Source organism: Lucilia cuprina, chromosome 3 (genome assembly GCF_022045245.1).
Source record: "Lucilia cuprina isolate Lc7/37 chromosome 3, ASM2204524v1, whole genome shotgun sequence".
Taxonomy (NCBI): Eukaryota; Metazoa; Arthropoda; class Insecta; order Diptera; family Calliphoridae; genus Lucilia; species Lucilia cuprina.
The window spans coordinates 58,312,141-58,331,177 of record NC_060951.1 but is presented as its reverse complement, the minus strand read 5'-3'; the positions used below and the strand labels follow the sequence as shown (position 1 = coordinate 58,331,177).

At 28.8% G+C, this 19,037-nt stretch overlaps 2 protein-coding genes across 3 annotated transcripts; both read right to left on the bottom strand.

Annotated features, from left to right (window-relative positions):
- Positions 1-5,853: 5,853 nt before the first annotated feature.
- On the bottom strand, positions 5,854-9,471 carry LOC111677402 (monocarboxylate transporter 6-like). Its single transcript, XM_023438511.2, has 6 exons — positions 9,420-9,471; positions 7,825-8,038; positions 7,630-7,756; positions 7,369-7,512; positions 6,137-7,291; positions 5,854-6,072 (listed from the first exon to the last, which is right to left on the bottom strand). Exons 2-6 carry the CDS (start codon positions 7,984-7,986, stop codon positions 5,933-5,935), a joined length of 1,728 nt encoding a protein of 575 aa, XP_023294279.2. The 5' UTR covers positions 7,987-8,038; positions 9,420-9,471; the 3' UTR covers positions 5,854-5,932.
- Positions 9,472-11,008: 1,537 nt separating this feature from the next.
- LOC111677395 lies at positions 11,009-18,763 on the bottom strand. Of its 2 annotated transcripts, none has more exons than XM_046946955.1 (6): positions 18,693-18,763; positions 13,920-14,245; positions 13,728-13,854; positions 12,898-13,041; positions 11,622-12,830; positions 11,009-11,561 (listed from the first exon to the last, which is right to left on the bottom strand). In XM_046946955.1, the coding sequence occupies exons 2-6, from the start codon at positions 14,193-14,195 to the stop codon at positions 11,416-11,418; spliced, it is 1,902 nt and encodes a 633-aa protein (XP_046802911.1). In that variant the 5' UTR covers positions 14,196-14,245; positions 18,693-18,763; the 3' UTR covers positions 11,009-11,415. The 2 variants fall into 2 exon arrangements, with proteins under 2 accessions (XP_046802911.1, XP_046802910.1); XM_046946954.1 differs by lacking the exon at positions 18,693-18,763 and adding an exon at positions 18,177-18,322.
- Between the last annotated feature and the right edge of the window lie 274 nt (positions 18,764-19,037).

Sequence of the window (19,037 nt, the reverse complement as noted above, 5' to 3'; positions counted from 1 at the left end):
TTTTGTATAATTTTGAACTCCTCCATGTTCATCTAATTGATACTCGACTAGTTTTTAGTTTTTATTGTTTTTAATTTAAATCTTATGGAAGAACTTATTTAAAAATGTAAAAAAATCGGAATTTGTCTCGATCTTGTTTAAACTTTAAAATATTTGTTATGTGTTAAGATTTCTTTAATACATTTGTTCAATTCACAACAGGCGTCGTATCATTGTAGTGTTGTGTCATAAAAAATTTTTCAAATAAATATTTTCAATACAAAAACAAATCAATAATAAAAAAATTATGACATACTAAGATACAACCATACAACACCGATTGTGAATTGGACAATTAATTTTAATTTTATAAAAAAGACAAATTACATAATAATTACACGGGTCGACAAATTTTTAAAAAAGTCGTAACCCTGAGACCAAGTTAAAAGTTTTTAAAGTATTGAAAGAGTAATGAATGGGAATATGACCTAAGATTTTCTCCATCACATCTGGGATTTGAGATATCGTGCCGTGAAATTTGAAAAAACATTTATTATAGCCCTTCTTGTAACGTGACAAAGGTCAAAACCCTGATACCAAGTTAGACGTTTCTTAAAGATTAAAGAAGTGATAAATCTGAATACTACCTTAGATTTTCCCCATTACATCTGGGATTTAAGATATCGTGTCGTAAAATTAAAAAAACTTCTTTTTTGCCCTTTTTTTTAACGTGACAATAAACGAGACCCTGCCACCAAATTAGATGTTTCTAAACAATTGAAGGAGTACTGAATTCCAATATGACCTCAGATTTACTCCATCATATTTGGAATTTGAGCTATAGTGTCGGGAATTTAAAAAAAAGGTCGAGACCCTGATACCAAGTTAAAAATTTCTTAAAGATTGATGAAGTAAGTGTTAAATCCGAATATGATCTCAGATTTTTTTCCATCACATTTAGGATTTGAGATTTCATGTCGTGATTATAAAAAAACGCCTTTTTTGACCCTTAGTGACGTTATCTGAACATCTAAAATCTAATAAATCTTCCTTATTCTTCGAGATATTTTCATGTTAATTTTGAAAACATATGGCTTGCGGTATATTCAAGGTATTTGTACCCAACGCTGTTATATTGCGAAGGATATTATGATTTGTAATAATTGTTTATAACGAACAAAAATATTAAATCCACACCTATCTGGGGAAGTTTCAATCGACTACAAAATACCTTTTTTCTTCAACTTAACGAAGTATGTTCGTCCCTCAACTTTAACGTGTGATATATCAGAAACTACAGCTGATTTTTTAAAAATTTAAGTTTTATTTAAGCCAAATGCGCCAAATTTATTGTTTTATCAAGCTTTAGGTGAAGATAACTAGATAAAAAGATAATATTGTATGTCAGATGTTAAGCCTCTGATAGAATAAACTATTAGAGGCCTCACAAATTCCAGATGTGAGGCCAAATTCCGATTCAGCGCAGCTTTATGTGAAGATAACTCGATGAAAAGAAAAGATATGTCAGATGTTAAACCTCTATTTTAAAGCTAATAGAATGAACTTTGAAAGGGCAACAACATTTTATAAATAAAGTTGTCCTGACGCTATTATTACAGCTCAAAAGGAGCCAAATTCCAGATGTGATTAAGAAATTCTGATGTGAAATTCAGATTCAGGGCAGCTTTAGGTGAAAATATCTCTATGAAACGAAAAGATATGTCAGATATATTAAGCCTCTATTTTAAAGCTAAAAGAATGTACTTTCAGATGTCATACAACAGTTGTCTTGACGCTATTATAACATCTCAAAAAGAACCAAATTCCAGATGTGATTAAGAAATACTGAGGTCAAGTTCAGATTCAGCACATCTTTAGGTGAAGATATCTCGATGAAAAGAAAAGATATATCAGATATTATGCCTATATTTTAAAGCAAATAGAGTAAACTTTCAGATGTCATACAACATAAATAAAGTTGTCTTGACACTATTATAACATCTCAAAAAGAGCCAAATGTTATATCAAATTCAGATTTAGTGATCTTTAGGTCAAGATATCTCTATGAAAGCAGAAGATATGCCACATATTAAGCTTCTATTTTAAAGCTAATAGAATAAACTTTCAGATGTCATTCAACACAAAAATAAAGTTGTCTTGACGCTATCAGATTCAAAATCAGATTCAGCGCAGCTCAATCCTTTACAAAAGTATAGATTGGTCACCGAATTACAAATTTGTCGACCTGTGTAATTATTAAAAAACACACGTTTTTAACTATACTTAATAAATATTTCAAAATTCCCCTCTTTTGGTAGAAGCTTTCGTTCCAGACAACTCAAACACTTAATTGCCGACAATACGTCAAAACAGCTTTTTACCTACAAACCCCCCTCCCTAACTATACAATTAAAAATACCACTTGATCTATTAAGAATACAAGTACAATAACTATAAATATAATTTAGGTAAATTTTGAACTCTTCTTTCTGCTACTCACGGTTCTTATCTTTAAAATGCAATAAATATTTACTTTACTTAATTAATTCCTTAATTTATTCAATTCATTATTTATTATTTCATCTTATTTTTCATATTTCATTAATTTTATGTTTTATTACTTTCAGAAAAGTAAATTTTTATGTGTATCTCCTAGATACAAATACATATGGAATATGTTGTTTTTTTCATGTGTCATTGTTTAGCGTTTCACAATCAATTAATTTCAATTAAAATGTTGCTGACTCGGCTGCACTCTCTAACACTAGTCTAGTATTTAAGTGGTTGGTGATCAATTTCATTGTTGCTGCACGCACTGAAATTCTGATCATTGAGTAATTGCTTGTTGTTATTGTGTTTTGGAGCTGTTGGTGTTTTTAACCGGTATTTATTCAAACTCAAGTAGAAGAATGTTTGTTTTGTTTTTTTTTTTTTTGTTTTGCTCTCAAAATTTATACCAGTAAAATGTTATGAAAAAGTTCAAAAAATATATAAATATTTTTCCTTTCTATAAATTTTATTATTCTTATTAAGTTTCAATTTGGGTGGTTGCTGTTATTTACGATTTTCTTAATTTTATTTTTCTTTAAGTGGGGACGAACAATAATTTCATTCACTCACTCAGTCATTCATCTATTGTTTTGTGTGTGTATTTTCGACGACTTTACAAAAATTTAAACAAATATAAGTTTTTTGTCTCGTAAACTTCGACAAAAAAAAAACTGTTGTGCATATAAAATTATTTTTATTAATTTGTATACAAAACAAATTCATTTAAATTAATTTCATTACATAAATTATAACAAACAACAAATGCCATACTAACTCAGTACATTTATATACTGATCAGTTCTAGAGAATTTAACAAATTGTATTTTATTCAGAAATATACGCAACGCCTTTGTGGAATTCATGATTGTTAAAAGAATGTTTTCATTTGAAAGTTTGTGTTCTTCGGTAAATATTTTTTGGAATATTAAAATTTAACCCCTTCACGAACAAAACTAAACCCCTGAACTTTTTAGAGATACGACTTTACCACACATTTTATGTTGACGTATACTGATTATTTTTGATAAAAAATGGAAAAAGTGTTTTCAAAGTATATGGCAGGATATTATTCTTTTAAGCAAGTAGTGACACAAAATCTAAAAAATTGCGTATTTTTCTTTGGAAACAATAATTTACTGTAGCTGTGAAATCGAAATAACGCTCTAAATCGAGAAAAATGTAAACAAATCTTGGTCCCATATACATGAAAGAGTTAAGAGCCGATTTATCATAACACCGACTCAGATATGTACTAGTATGTATACTGATTACTTTGGGGACTAGTCCATTGACTATTTTATAGACAAATCTGTGACTAGTGAAATAGTCTAAGGAAAAGACTGTGTGTGCGGACTAGTGTCTTGACTATTCTATGAACTAGAATGTTGACTAGTCATTGACAACTTTCTTTTCAAGTCTATTAACAAAGCTATGGGTGAATCCATTGATTACTCTATGGAATAGTCTACTGACTATAGAGTCTATAGAGTAGTAGACTATAGTCTACTACTCTATAGAGTTATGTATTGACTACTCTATGGATTATTGTATTAACTATTCTCTGGATAAGACTGTTGACTATCATTTAATCAAGTCTAAAGTCTAATCAATTGAATACTCTATGTCGTAGCCTATTGATTACTTTATGGACTAGAGAATTCAATATTCTATGAACTAGACTGGTAACTAGTCTATTGACAACACTATTGACTAATCTATTGATTACTGTATGGTTTAATTCACATTGACTTCACTAATGTAGTAATTACTCTATTAACCATTCTATGGACTAGTCTATTGACCGTTCTATAGACTATAGTCTATATTCTGAGGAAAAGTCAATTGACTAAAACGTATACTAGTTCATTTACTGGGCTATTGACTATTCTATGGATAAGTATTCTTAAGATTAGTCTATTGACTGGCCCATGAACTATTCTATTGACTACTTCATGAACTAGTATATTGACTATTCAATGGGCTACTCTGTCGTCAGCCATATGGTCAAGGCTTTTAATACTCTATGGTAAAAACTAACTAACTAGCTAACTAACTTACTAACTTACTAACTTACTAACTTACTAACTTACTAACTTACTAACTTACTAACTTACTAACTTACTAACTTACTTACTAACTTACTAACTTACTAACTTACTAACTTACTTACTAACTTACTAACTTACTAACTTACTAACTTACTAACTTACTTACTAACTTACTAACTTACTAACTTACTTACTAACTTACTAACTTACTAACTTACTAACTTACTTACTAACTTACTAACTTACTAACTTACTAACTTTCTAACTTACTAATTAACTAACTAACTAACTAACTAACTAACTAACTAACGAACTAACTAACTAACTAAATCGCTTGACTAACTAAATCCCTTTACTAGTCTATTGACTAGTCTCTTCACTGCTCTAATGATGACACTATATTCTTGTCTAGTAACTAGTTCATTGACTACTCTTTTTACTGTTCTATTAGATAACATAATAGTTAGTCTCTATGAACAAGTCTATTAACCAACAACAATTAATTTCTTTAAATATCTGTCTCCTGTACACAAATAAATATAAACAAATTGTCATTTAACGTTTATTCACTTGTATTCTTTCTTATTTCTAGTTTTACGTTTTATTTTTTCTTCTATTTTTTGGTTGCATTACAATGTCTCTGTCTATTTGTTTTTTTTTCTGAATTAAAATTGAATGAATTTTCCTTCTTCTTAACTTTAAGGCTTTTTAATTAAGTTGATGTCGTGCATATTTAATTTATATACGTACCTTCTTTGTCTAATACTTAATAGGTGATTGTTTAAGTCATTACTTTAAGTATTTATTTATTATTTTTTATTTTTTTTTTTGTAATATTTAAGTTAAATCAAGTGATTTACAAGCTGCTTTTACAACTTTGTTAAAAGTTGTTTTTGGTATTAAAACAAAGGAAACACCGACACATACAGAGAAAAAAATTTGCATAAAATTTGTGTGTTTAACAAATATTTTTATAGCAGTCGTAAATTTTCCAAAGATTTATGTTTTGAATTTTGAAATGAAAACAAAGCCAAAAAGTAGGCAACGATTTTAAAGTAATCACTTGCTGTTTCAACCTTTACAAGTGTGGTGTAAAGGAAGTGTGTTGAGAATTTGTTAGAGATCTTCGATTTAAGAGATCATTTTGTAGAGTTTTTCTTTTTTTTTATTCATATAATATGTAATTTACTCCTCAAATTGTAAAAGACAAATTTTAAAATATAACAATTATTTTATTGCAAATTTATTAAAAAATTTTTTTAACCTAAGAAATGCGAAACTAGATCTTGAGTTTAAAGTAGATATTGATATCAGACCAATATTACAAGAAAGACAGAAACATATTGTCTGATTTGTCAGTCTCCAGTTACTGGTTTTAATTTATTTCTATATTTACGTATAAAACCCTCCAATATCCAACCGGCAATAGCCAATAAACATAAAATATTGAAAAAATTCAAGGCAATAGCATAACTAGTTTTATCACGTATAAGACCTAAAAGAAAATTAAAGAAATATATTATTTCGAAAATAAATTGTTTTGATACCATTAAACTCACCTATTAAGGGGCCACAAGCCAGAGTAAATAAACCAGACATCAGCAATTGAAGACCAGAAGCAGCAGGCAATCTTTTTAGCGGCACACAACCGGGTATTATCAAACCCCAAAATACTGTACGCAAAGCTTTACTTAAACCCAACCATATAAAAATGGCAATCATGATATAGAAATTTCTGGTAAATGACAAAAACATACGACCAATACACATACCCAAGATGCCCCAGATAAAGAAAGTCTTATTACTTAGTTTGCTGATGCTTGTTAACAGAGGTATTAGGAAACGTAGGATTAAATCGAAGGCACCCATTAAAGACATGGCCAAGGCAATTTGTTGACTTTCGAAACCAAAATCATATAAAATAAATGGTATTAATATGTTGAAATTTAATTCGGCAAAATTAATGAGTGTTAAACCCAAAGCCAAATTGACATAAGTCAAATCGCGTAATAAATCAAAGTCAAAGAATACGACTACTTTCATATACCAGGATAATTTTCCGCGTCTTTCATTTTCCTCCTCGATTAAAGTCTGTTCTAGTTCTTTTTGTGATCTACTTTCATTATCATTATTATTATTTTGTTCCGTACTAATAGGAACTTTTTGTTCATGTTTGTCTTCAGCTTTACCCTCTGTAATACTGGAACTTATTGAAAAACTTCGTCTATCAGTCGAATCTCGACTTTTTAGACTTTTTAATTCCAAAAGCTTTTTATCACCCTCGTTTTTATCCCAAGATTCTAATCTATTTCTACTGGAAGGTGATAGTGAATACAGTGAGGTTTTCGAACCAAACCAACCATCATTGGCAACTACTAATGCTGGCATTTCTAAATCACCCCTTAATATAACATCCTCCTCCGGTTCAGTAAGTTTTTCAGAAGTTTCCCTATCATTAGTCAGCTTTTTAACATGCCATTTAACCGGTTGATATATTAAAGAGCAGGCTATAGTATTCAAGGAAAGACCAGCAAATAATAAAACAGTTCCTTGTACTCCAAAGTAATCTAGGAAAAATGTGGCAACATAGGGCAAAAAAATGGGACCTAAACCGACTACACCATAATGATAAGCAGTAGCTGTGCGTCTTCTTACTTTGAAATAAGTATTTAAAGCTAAAGAAGAGGCATTTACAATTAGACCTCGACCAAAACCTGCAATATGGAGTATAAAAGAAATGTTAATCGAAATTTCTGAAATTCTGAAATTCTTAAGAAAATATTTAACTCACCGTAACATAACGAAAATGATAGACAATAGAAAATAAAGGATTTTGCAAAGACTGTCGCAAATAGTCCTAAGAAGGTAATAAATGAGCCAAACACAGCCACTTGGCGAAAAGAAAATCTGCGAAATAAAGGACCATTCAGAAGGCCTGAAAAGTGGAAAATATAAAAACTGATCGAAAAAAGAATTTGATGAGAATTAAATCCAGAATTCTTATATTTATAGAACATAAACATTTTTAATTAAATTTCTCCCCCCATCTTACCTGTTATAGCTGATACAGCTATTTGTATATTAATAATTGTTGTCAATTGTGAATTGGTAATATCCAACTGTGTAAAACGATCACGAAAAATAATACCAAATTGTTGGACCAAAGCAAAAGCTACTACCTGTAAATACGAATACAAATTTTATCTCAATTAATAAGATTTCTTCGAAATTCTATTTTACAACTTACTTTATTAATACCACTGGCTATAGAGACATACCAACCCCAACCACCATCGGGCGCTACAAAATTATCGCCCAAATCACTTTTGTCTCTACGTTTCTTTTTCACCGGTTTAAGTTGAGGTAAATTTGATGTTTTAGGAACGTTCGTTGCATGATCATCTCCCATAATGTTGAGTTCATCAATTTGGCATTTCACACACTATTTTATCACATTAAATCTGAAATAAGTTCGATTTAGTGCTGTTATTTGTGTTATGGGTTCTTTAGTCTAGTCTATAGTCTAGTCTATAGTATAGTCTACAGTTTAGTCTATAGTCTAGTCTATAGTCTAGTCTATCGTCTAGTCTATAGTCTAGTCTATAGTCTAGTCTATAGTCTAGTCTATAGTCTAGTCTATAGTCTAGTCTATAGTCTAGTCTATAGTCTAGTCTATAGTCTAGTCTATAGTCTAGTCTATAGTCTAGTCTATAGTCTAGTCTATAGTCTAGTCTATAGTCTAGTCTATAGTCTAGTCTATAGTCTAGTCTATAGTCTAGTCTATAGTCTAGTCTATATTGACTAGGCTATTCCACAGAATACTCAAGAATGTAGTCAGTTCTGGTCCTCCCGTCTTTTTGCCAGTTCTCCAGCAATTATAATGTCATAGTTATCGCTGTGTTCCTTGACGAATGTTTAAATGTATTGTCATTCTTGATTTTACAACCAAAAATTCCTTTTCGAAACGAAATCGGATTCGTTCATGTTTTATTATATCAAATTTACTTTTAAAATTAAAACTCTTTTGTCATCATTTTAATCCTATTATTAATTGTTGTCAAAAACATTTTTATAAAAAATGATCACAATCATTACATTCAAAAGAGCGTGATATAACTTGTGGTCAATAGAACGTGTTAATTTAAAAATTTTCTAAAAAGTTTTAGTTATTATATGTAAATTTAGAAAAATTACGTTTTAAAAGTGTTCGTATAATAACTATAATTTCGAGATCGAACTTGTTCTGCAAACTACCTTATTTACTACATCGAAAAAAGCTCAAGCAATATGCTCATTCATAAGTGAGTGGTTTTTATTCTCATGTTGTCTATTATTCTCATGTTATTTATTATTCTAATATATTTTTAGCATTTGAGCGTAACTGTAGGATTGCACTCTACAATAATCCGGCAAAGGAACTCAAAATTAACATTTGTTGTCAAAACTTTTTTTGCCGCCAAAATTGTAGTTATCAATTCCTATACAACTTTACCTTAAAGTCTCTTAGAATACTAATATAGATATAAACAAAGATTAAAATTAAAGTTTGCTAGTTTTGTTTTTACAAAATTGTTTAAAAGAGAACTAAAGCTACTTGCAATTTATCGTTACTCTAGGATTTTGTAAAACTTTATTTGAAGTTGTAAAGATTTGTCAACAATAAAACATTTTTGAAATGTTTATATCAAATGAATTTCGACGCGATAACGATACATCATACAATTAAATATTGTAATTAATTAATTACAACTATATAGTTATTGCTGAATTTTTTAATTTGTTATAATTTTGGTGATATGCACTTTGTTTTTTTTTTCACAAATAACATTTTTTTATATTTACTTTTTATTTACAAATCATTTAGATTTTTCTTTGTTTAATGCGCTTTTTAATGAAAATTTTAAACAAAATTTAACCCCTTTTTGTTTCGATTTCTAACGTAAACTAATTGTAGTTAACGTTAAATTTTGTTTTTTCATTAGACGTCTACAGCAACAATATATTGATATTTATCATATTTTAATTTATACTCTCTCAATTACAAAAGTTTTTTACTCTTTAACATTAAAAAGCTCGTCGACTAAAATTGCCCAGCGAAAACTTACATTGTAAATTAAGGGGTTAATGTATTTAGAGCGATTGATTTATGCGATTGTAACTAATTAACTAACTAACTAACTAACTAACTAACTAACTTACTAACTAACTTACTATCTATCTATCTATCTATCTATCTATCTATCTATCTATCTATCTATCTATCTATCTATCTATCTATCTATCTATCTATCTATCTATCTATCTATCTATCTATCTATCTATCTATCTATCTATCTATCTATCTATCTATCTATCTATCTATCTATCTATCTATCTATATATCTTTATATCTATCTATCTATCTATCTATCTATCTATCTATCTACCTACCTACCTATCTTTCTATCTATCTACCTATCTATCTATCTATCTATCTATCTATCTATCTATCTATCTATCTATCTATCTATCTATCTACCTATCTATCTATCTATCTATCTATCTATCTATCTATCTATCTATCTATCTATCTATCTATCTATCTATCTATCTATCTATCTATCTATCTATCTATCTATCTATCTATCTATCTATCTATCTATCTATCTATCTATCTATCTATCTATCTATCTATCAATCTATCTATCTATCTATCTATCTATCTATCTATCTATCTATCTATCTATCTATCTATCTATCTAACTTACTAACTCACTAAATCACTAACTAACTAACTTACTAACTAGCTAACGAACCAATTGCCTAACTACCTAACTAACTACCTAATTAACTACCTAACTAACTAACTAACTATCCAACTGCCTAACTAAATAACCTAACTAACTCACTCACTAACTTATTTCAGCGAAACAAAAAAAATTGTTTTAACAAAATAGGAACTGCCAGCAAAATCTTTACTTATCCGGTAAGTAGTATTGCGGAAAGTTTAAGTAGTTACTTCTTGGGTGAATAACTAGTTATTATTGTTCGACAATGACCAAAAAATAACTGGTTATAAATGTGTTTACCCTATTTTTTCGAATTTAAAACTGCCTTTACAGTCATTTTTTATTTTTAATAGTCTATTCTCATACTCAGTGCTCCATTAACAAGTTTTTTTATCATTCTATCTGGAATGCTTTCTACACAAATGTAAATATCAACATTTCTTAAAAAAAACTTCTAATATCGACTAGGGTTAGAACCACCTAGACACATGCTATATTCAAAATAAAAACAATTAATGTTATTGATAACGACCACTCATTACTAAGTAATGTATGAAATAACTACATTACATACAATACTCGTTACTAAAATTCGACATTGTTTTACTGGGTGATTTCAGTTTTGGATTGTTTTCTAAAAATAAAAATAATAAATGATTTTTCATTAAATTTATATTTTTATTTGTGGAATCTCTCTTTGAACAAAATGCTCTTTGATTATAAATTTTACTATTCTAAAAATATATAAAACTATTTGTAATATAACAGTGTTTTAACATAACTAACAATAAAATGATAATAAAACAAACAAAATGTTTAATACAAAAAAAATGTTAAATTATGCCTAAAATATTTACATAAAAATTACAATAAATTTACATTAAAAAAATATATACAAATATTTTTTTTAAATATAAGATCTGTTTGTTAACTTTATCACATGTTTTTTTTCTTCACTTTTAAAATAAATGACAATGTTTTAAATTATTGAACAGATCTTTTAACAGTTGTAACTAAAAAAGAACTATTAGAAAAAATCTATTTGAAAAAAGTTTAAACATTAAACTAAATTATTTTAAGTCTTCAGTTACGGGTTTTGGTTTATTTCTATATTTACGCACAAAAGCTTCCAAAACCCAACCGGCAATGGCCAATAAACATAAAGCATTAAGGAAGTTCAAAGCAAAAGCATAACTTGTATTATCACGTATAAGACCTGTAAGGAAAAGTAAAGAAGTGAAATTTATAGACATTTTTAAATATTAAAAAAACTTACCAATTAAAGGACCAAAAGCTAAAGAAAATAGCCCCGACATTAATAGCTGTAAACCAGCAGCAGCTGGTAGCCTCTTTAGTGGCACATAACCGGGTATAATTAAAGACCAGAAAACGGTACGGAAGGCCTTATTCAAACCCAACCATATAAATATAGCAATCATAACATAGAAATTTCTCGTAAACGATAAAAAGATACGACCTATACACATGCCCATGATGCCCAATACAAAGAAAGTCTTGTTACTCAAATTGATCTTTGCTGTTATGACGGGTATAAGGAAACGTAAAATAAGATCAAATGTTCCCAGTAATGACATGGCCAAGGCAATTTGATGTTTTTCAAAACCAAAATCAGATAATATAAACGGTGTTAAAATGGCAAAATTAATTTCCACAAAATTGATTAAGGTCAAGCCCATGGCCAAATTAACATAAGTAAAATCACGCAATAAATCCAAATCGAAAAACACCACCACTTTCATGTACCAGGGTAGTTTCTTGCGTCTTTCATGTTCTTCTTCAATTCTGGCCTGTTCCAACTCTTTTTCATTTTGTTTTTCTCTTAAAAGTTGTAGTTCTGTTAAAGCTGTACCATTATGATGCTGTTCCTTATTTTCACCTTCCTTATAGTTGACATCATGTTCCTCATCTTCTTCCACTTCCTTAATACTGTAACTAACAGAGAAACTTCGTACTTTGGCTGAATTACTGTTACTTTTAATGCTATCACGACTATTTAAACGTTTCAATTCCATCATTGGCGTACCTTCCTGTGTCTTGTCCCAAGAACCCAATCTATTTCTTATGGAAGGTGAATTTAAGGAGGTTCTAGAACCAAACCAACCATCATTGGCACGTGGCAAAACTGGAGTTTCTGGCTCCACCGGATTAGCTATTATATGATCATCTTCATTATGTACTGTTAGTTTTTTAGATGCCTCCGCATCTTTAGGATGTTTCTTAACATGCCATTTTACTGGTTGATATATCAGAGAACAAGCTACCGTATTCAAGGAAAGACCAGCAAAGAGTAGAACCGTGCCTTGTACTCCAAAATAATCTAAGAGAAACGTGGCCACATATGGCAAACAAATGGGACCCAAGCCAGCTACACCAAACTGATAAGCGGTGGCAGTACGTCTTCTTTCTTTAAAATAAGTATTTACAGCTAATGATGAAGCCGAAACAGTTAGACCACGACCGAAACCTGAATTTTAAGAAATTTCATTGAATTATTCAGATAAGAAGAGATTTTCTTATAAGTTTAAACTTACCGTAGCAAACAGAAAATGAGAGACAATAAAATAAGAATGAATTGGCAAAGGCACAAGCAAATAGACCGAAGAATGTAAGAAATGAACCAAACAAAGCCACTTGACGGAAGGAAAATCTTCGGAAAAGTGGACCGTTTAGCAGACCTGCAAAAGAGAGGAATAAAGAAGTTAAGATGTATTTCTAATGTTCAGTGCATATCAAAATATTTTTCGTAAATTTAAAAAAAAAAAAATTGCTTAAATATTTGATTTCTTTTAAAAATATGTAAAATTTCTTTTGGAAAAGAAGTTCAGCTGTGTAATTACTGCCATAATGATTGAATCATAGATTATTTTTTATTTGCGTCATGTCTGTCGGTCCCAAGCTAATAAATCATGTTACCATTTATCAAGTGGGAACTATGCCAAAGTCTTATTTTATATCAAAAAGAGAATTCATCAAAAAGTAAAGTGGAAAATTTATTTTGAATTATTAAAAAAATTTAAAATATATACAGAGAATCTCTAAACTGGTAGGTAAGGTGCTCTAGTAGGTTAGTTCTTACCAACCAACCAACTAATTCACTAACCATCCATCTATCCGTCTATCCATCTATCTATCTATCTATCTATCTATCTATCTATCTATCTATCTATCTATCTATCTATCTATCTATCTATCTATCTATCTATCTATCTATCTATCTATCTATCTATCTACCTATCTATCTATCTATCTATCTATCTATCTAACTAACTAATTATAGCCAAATAATTAACAAATTTATCAAACAAATTTCATTTGAAACAAAAAATTTTATGTAAACATTTGTCAACTTCTTCCCACTCACCTGTTATAGCTGATACAGCAATTTGTATATTAATAATTGTAGTTAACTGGGAACTGGATATGCCCAATTGAGACATATGATCACGGAAAATAATACCAAATTGTTGAGCCAAAGCAAATGTTACCAACTATAAGCAAGAAAATATTATTAATTCATAAAAAAAATATTTCTTAAAATTTTTTTAAAACTTACTATATTAACACCACTGGCTATGGACACAAACCAACCCCAACCGCCATCGGGTGCTACAAAATCATCACCCAAATCACTTTTGTCTCTACGTTTCTTTTTTGCGGGTTTCGTTTTTACCGGTTTCTCATTGTAGTTTATTTTATTATCGCCTATTATTAATTTCGGTAAATTTGCAGTCTCTGTCAATTTAGTTTTATGGCCATTAGTGTCTCCATTTGTGGTCACTGTGCTACCATTTGTAGGTCCTGTTGCTGTTACTTTGACATTATCTCCCATACTGTTGTAGTTGTTGGTGATTTCTCATTACTCTCTGTTCGAACAATTATCTGTAAATGAATTGAAAAGTTAATTATTTATTATTCTTCTTGTGGTTTAATTGTTTCTTTTAAATATACTAGACGTATAAATAAATAAAAAAAATAAATAAATATTTTCAAAGCCACGCGTTAAAATTTGATTAAAACAAGAACAATTTATATTAAAAACACCGGCAAATAATCTTAAAGCGCAATAATCTCACGGTCTCGTCTGAGTTGGCAAAGTCATAAAGGCACATAAATATTCTATATAAATATTTGGAACAGTGGATTTTTTTGATAAGGATTTTATTTATGTTTAATTTAAGTATGTATTTACATAAATATAAAACGAAGGACAAAATTTATTAAATTTTAAAACTAGAAAAAGTTTCTATAATATTTTCTTAGAGCAACTTGTACAGTTTATTTTTAATACCTTATGTTATTAATGATAGTTTTGATTTAAATTTAGAAAGTGACAACCTGCTCATGGGTGTTGTGCTAATAATCTCTATACATTTTTTTATGTAGCCGATAACGTGAGCGATAACATTATGTTTTGATAAGCTATAATGATAAAAATCAAATCAAAACTCAGACAATATTAATTGCAATTTAAGATGTTGGTTCGATTCGTATACATGGTAACAGAAAATAATATAAACATAATCCACCTTTAATGGCATTTAAAGATCAGTCTATAGTCAAGACTATAGATCAGTCTATAGTCAAGAGTATAGATCAGTCTATATTCAAGACTATAGATGAGTCTATAGTCAAGACTATAGATGAGTTTATAGTCAAGACTATAGATGAGTCTATATACAAGACTATAGATGAGTTTATAGCCAAGACTATAGATCAGTCTATTGTCAAGACTATAGATGAGTCTATTGTCAAGACTATAGATGAGTCTATAGTCAAGACTATAGATGAGTCTATAGTCAAGACTGTAGATCAGTCAATAGTCAAGACTATAGATGAGTCTATAGTCAAGACTATAGATCAGTCTATAGTCATGACTATAGATCAGTCTATAGTCAAGACTATAGATCAGTCTATAGTCAAGACTATAGATCAGTCTATAGTCAAGACTATAGATCAGTCTATAGTCAATACTATTGATCAGTCTATAGTCAATACTATAGATCAGTCTATAGTCAAGACTATAGATCAGTCTATAGTCAAGACTATAGATCAGTCTATAGTCAAGACTATACATTAGTCTATAGTCAAGACTATGGATCAGTCTATAGTCAAGACTATAGATCAGTCTATAGTCAAGACTATAGATCAGTCTATAGTCAAGACTATAGATCAGTCTATAGTCAAGACTATAGATGAGTCTATAGTCAAGTCTATAGTCAAGACTATACATCAGTCTATAGTCAAGACTATAGATCATTCTGTAGTCAAGACTATAGATCAGTCTACAGTCAAGACTATAGATAAGTCTATAGTCAAGACTATAGATCAGTCTATAGTCAAGACTATAGATCAGTCTATAGTCAAGACTATAGATCAGTCTTTAATGAAGATTTTAGATCAGCCTACAATCAAAAAACTATGGATCAGCCTATAGATTAGTTTGTACTAAAATCTAGTGATTAGTTTTCAGTCATGACTATTAAGAAATCAATAGTCAAAACTATAGATCAGCCTGCTGTCATGACTATAGATCCGTCTATGAACCATAAGCCGAAATGTCAAGGAAGATTTGTATGATTATTATTATTTTTTTTTTTGTATAAACTCTTGATCAATTTAATTTTTAATAAAGAAATAAAATTTTATTAAAAACCTCATAAAAATACACTATCGTACATATGTATAGTTTTATGAATTTATTTTGTCATGTGTATTTCAAAAGGGAAATAAACTGTTAACATTAATAACTGTTATACTATGTATCTTTTTGGCAACAGGCAGGCGTTAAGCGGTATAATCAATGTCATAAATTCTTATTTTCTTAATAAATATAATTGTTTTACGTACCATAATTTTAATAAATTAATAAATATTTTTCCGAGGTCTGTCTTTTAATTTTCTTTGTTTTCTTTCGAACATAATTAACTAACACCTTGAACTCCTGTAATCAATTCTTATCAAAATAAAACAAATATAGGAAAAAAATTCCAATATCTTGTGGTCAACACCTATTGTAGATAATAAAATTTGAGCAGCAATTGTTGTTGTTTTTGTTGTTGTTGATAATTACAAGTGTATTCATTAAACTGTAGCATGATATGGAAGAATGCGGCGTGCGACAATAATAAATTAAAAAAGTGTTGCCATTTTTATGTGAAACTTATGAAAAACATCCATTTGAAATTTATAATATTTCACTAGTTTTATGGAATTTTCCAATATTTTATACATATATTAAAGAAAATTTACTTCCAACAATAGCCTATCAAACAATCGACATTTTGAAGATAAATGTCCCAATGTTAAGGTCGACTAAAGTCTTACTTAAAGAAAAAATTAAAATAAATGTGGAAAATATATTTATAAGATTTATCACATTTAATCCATCCTACTTTCAAAGTTATCTGATATCATTAGATTAGATCAGTTAAAAAAAAAACCTCAAATAATCCTAACATTGAACTTCCTCGATCACACAAAAACTTGCAAAAATATCATTAAATGCAAAACTTATCTGTGTGATAATTACACAATTCTAAAAGTTAAGCACACATATATACATATGTATGTAGATATAATTATTAACTCAACAACAACAATAATTGCTCTAACAATTAGAATTTTATATATGGAATTGATATATAATAAAAAATGCCATATAATGATTACAGACATTAATGATAAAAAAATTACTATATTTAAAGCAAAATTACGGTAAAATCAAATAAAAATGGATAGTTTAAATTAAAAATACTTTTAAGATTTATAAGATTAGTTTATCAAGTGATACATATTTAGTTCAGATATGTGAATCATTAGCTGTTTTTAAATAATATAACACGCTGCATAAAGTAATTAATAACACGGTGGGACAGAATTATATTATCTTGTCCTATTATATTTAGGACGAACATTTCAGGATCTAGACTAGACTATAGACAGGTCTATAGACTAGACTATAGACTAGACTATAGACTAGACTATAGACTAGACTATAGACTAGACTATAGACTAGACTATAGACTAGACTATAGACTAGACTATAGACTAGACTATAGACTAGACTATAGACTAGACTATAGACTAGACTAGACTAAAGACTAGACTATAGACTAGACTATAGACTAGACTATACACTAGACTATAGACTAGACTATAGACTAGACTATACACTAGACTATAGACTAGACCATAGACTAGCCTATTGTCTAGACTATAGACTGGACATACACTAGACTATACACCATACTATAGACTAGACTATAGACTAAAATTGTTTCACGCTCTATTTTTGGTTTCCTTTAAAAAGTGTTCTTGAGGTCTGCGCAGAGGTCTTAAATTCTGGGATATTTCATATGACGGCTTCTCTAAATTAAGCCTTTTTTCATAAATGAACTGCTTTTAATCCACGGACCTTATGTCATTTTGCTCATAAACTTTGTTACACTTTTGTAATTGTCTTAACGTCGATGGATACTAGTGTGTCATAATGTCCATGAACATTATGACATGCCACCATACCTGGCTCTCACATAGTGTAATGACTTCTTTAAAATATTTCCAGTAAATCAACTGTAAAAATGACAAATAACACTTTTTACATTGAACATTTTTGTTAAATTATTTGTCCGGTCTTTTTCGATACCACTGTATTTCTATAGTTAATTTGTTTCAGTATAAACTTTTATTTTATTTGTTTGTTTTATGATTAATTATTTAATCATATATTATTTATATAGGACTTGATATAATATTGAATATTATTATTAGCAATTTTTCTAAGGTAATGCAAATATATATTTTTTAATACTTTTTCGAAGTCAGCAAACTTTTGGTTTTAAGGTGTGATAACATTTCCTTTAAAGTGTCCAAATATTTTAATCACTTTTTAAATGATGAATTGGTTGCAGAAATATTTATATTCGTAAACTTTTTTAAATTAATTTTATTATTGTTGATTTTTCTTATAAATTATATTGAAAATTGACGCGCGCGTATTGTGAATAATTTACATATACAATTAAACAAAAACTCATGATCGGAAATGTTATATATTTATATAAAAACAAGAAGTCCAAATGAATTTACAAAACCAACACACTGATTAACGTTTTTATATCCAAAAAATATTCTTTGTTATTACATAATTTTTTTGTTTGTTAAAAAATATTTATCTTTATTGTATACAACACTTTTTTTAAATTTTTTATTAAAAATTTCTTTAAACAAAAGAATATCTCTTCCAAGTAACTGCTAAAAATATGTATTAAATTTTAAGCACGCTTATTTTAAAATTTTAAATATTCCGTTATATTAATAATCATACCACTTTTCAGTTTCGTTTCCTAACATCAACTAATTGCGATGGACTCTCCGCGAAAGACGTATAAATTTATATTTCGCACTTAGCATTAAAAACAACAATTTATTGATAATGTTTATCAACAAAAAAAAACTTCTCTCAGAAATCGAAATAACACGCTGCTTAAGGAAATCAGCTGTTTACTTTTAGCGACATGCCTCTCAAAAAGTTCTGAATTTCATACGTTTCGATTTTCAGCTTTAGTATACTTTATGCAAGTTTGATTAGTTAATTAAGAACTTTAAATATTTTCAAATCTAATTATAGACTAATAGTGTGTAATAAGTAAATTTTAAGAAAAATGTTCTC

Coding starts and splice junctions, on each gene's coding strand:
- LOC111677402 (XM_023438511.2), bottom strand. CDS start 7,986: ATGGGAGATGATCATGCAACGAACGTTCCTAAAACATCAAATTTACCT. Junction 7,292..7,368: donor ATCATTTTCGTTATGTTACG/GTGAGTTAAATA, acceptor TCCATATTGCAG/GTTTTGGTCGAGGTCTAATT. Junction 6,073..6,136: donor GGCTTGTGGCCCCTTAATAG/GTGAGTTTAATG, acceptor ATTTTCTTTTAG/GTCTTATACGTGATAAAACT.
- LOC111677395 (XM_046946955.1), bottom strand. CDS start 14,195: ATGGGAGATAATGTCAAAGTAACAGCAACAGGACCTACAAATGGTAGC. Junction 13,042..13,727: donor TGCTGTATCAGCTATAACAG/GTGAGTGGGAAG, acceptor TCTCTTTTGCAG/GTCTGCTAAACGGTCCACTT. Junction 12,831..12,897: donor CTCATTTTCTGTTTGCTACG/GTAAGTTTAAAC, acceptor CTTAAAATTCAG/GTTTCGGTCGTGGTCTAACT.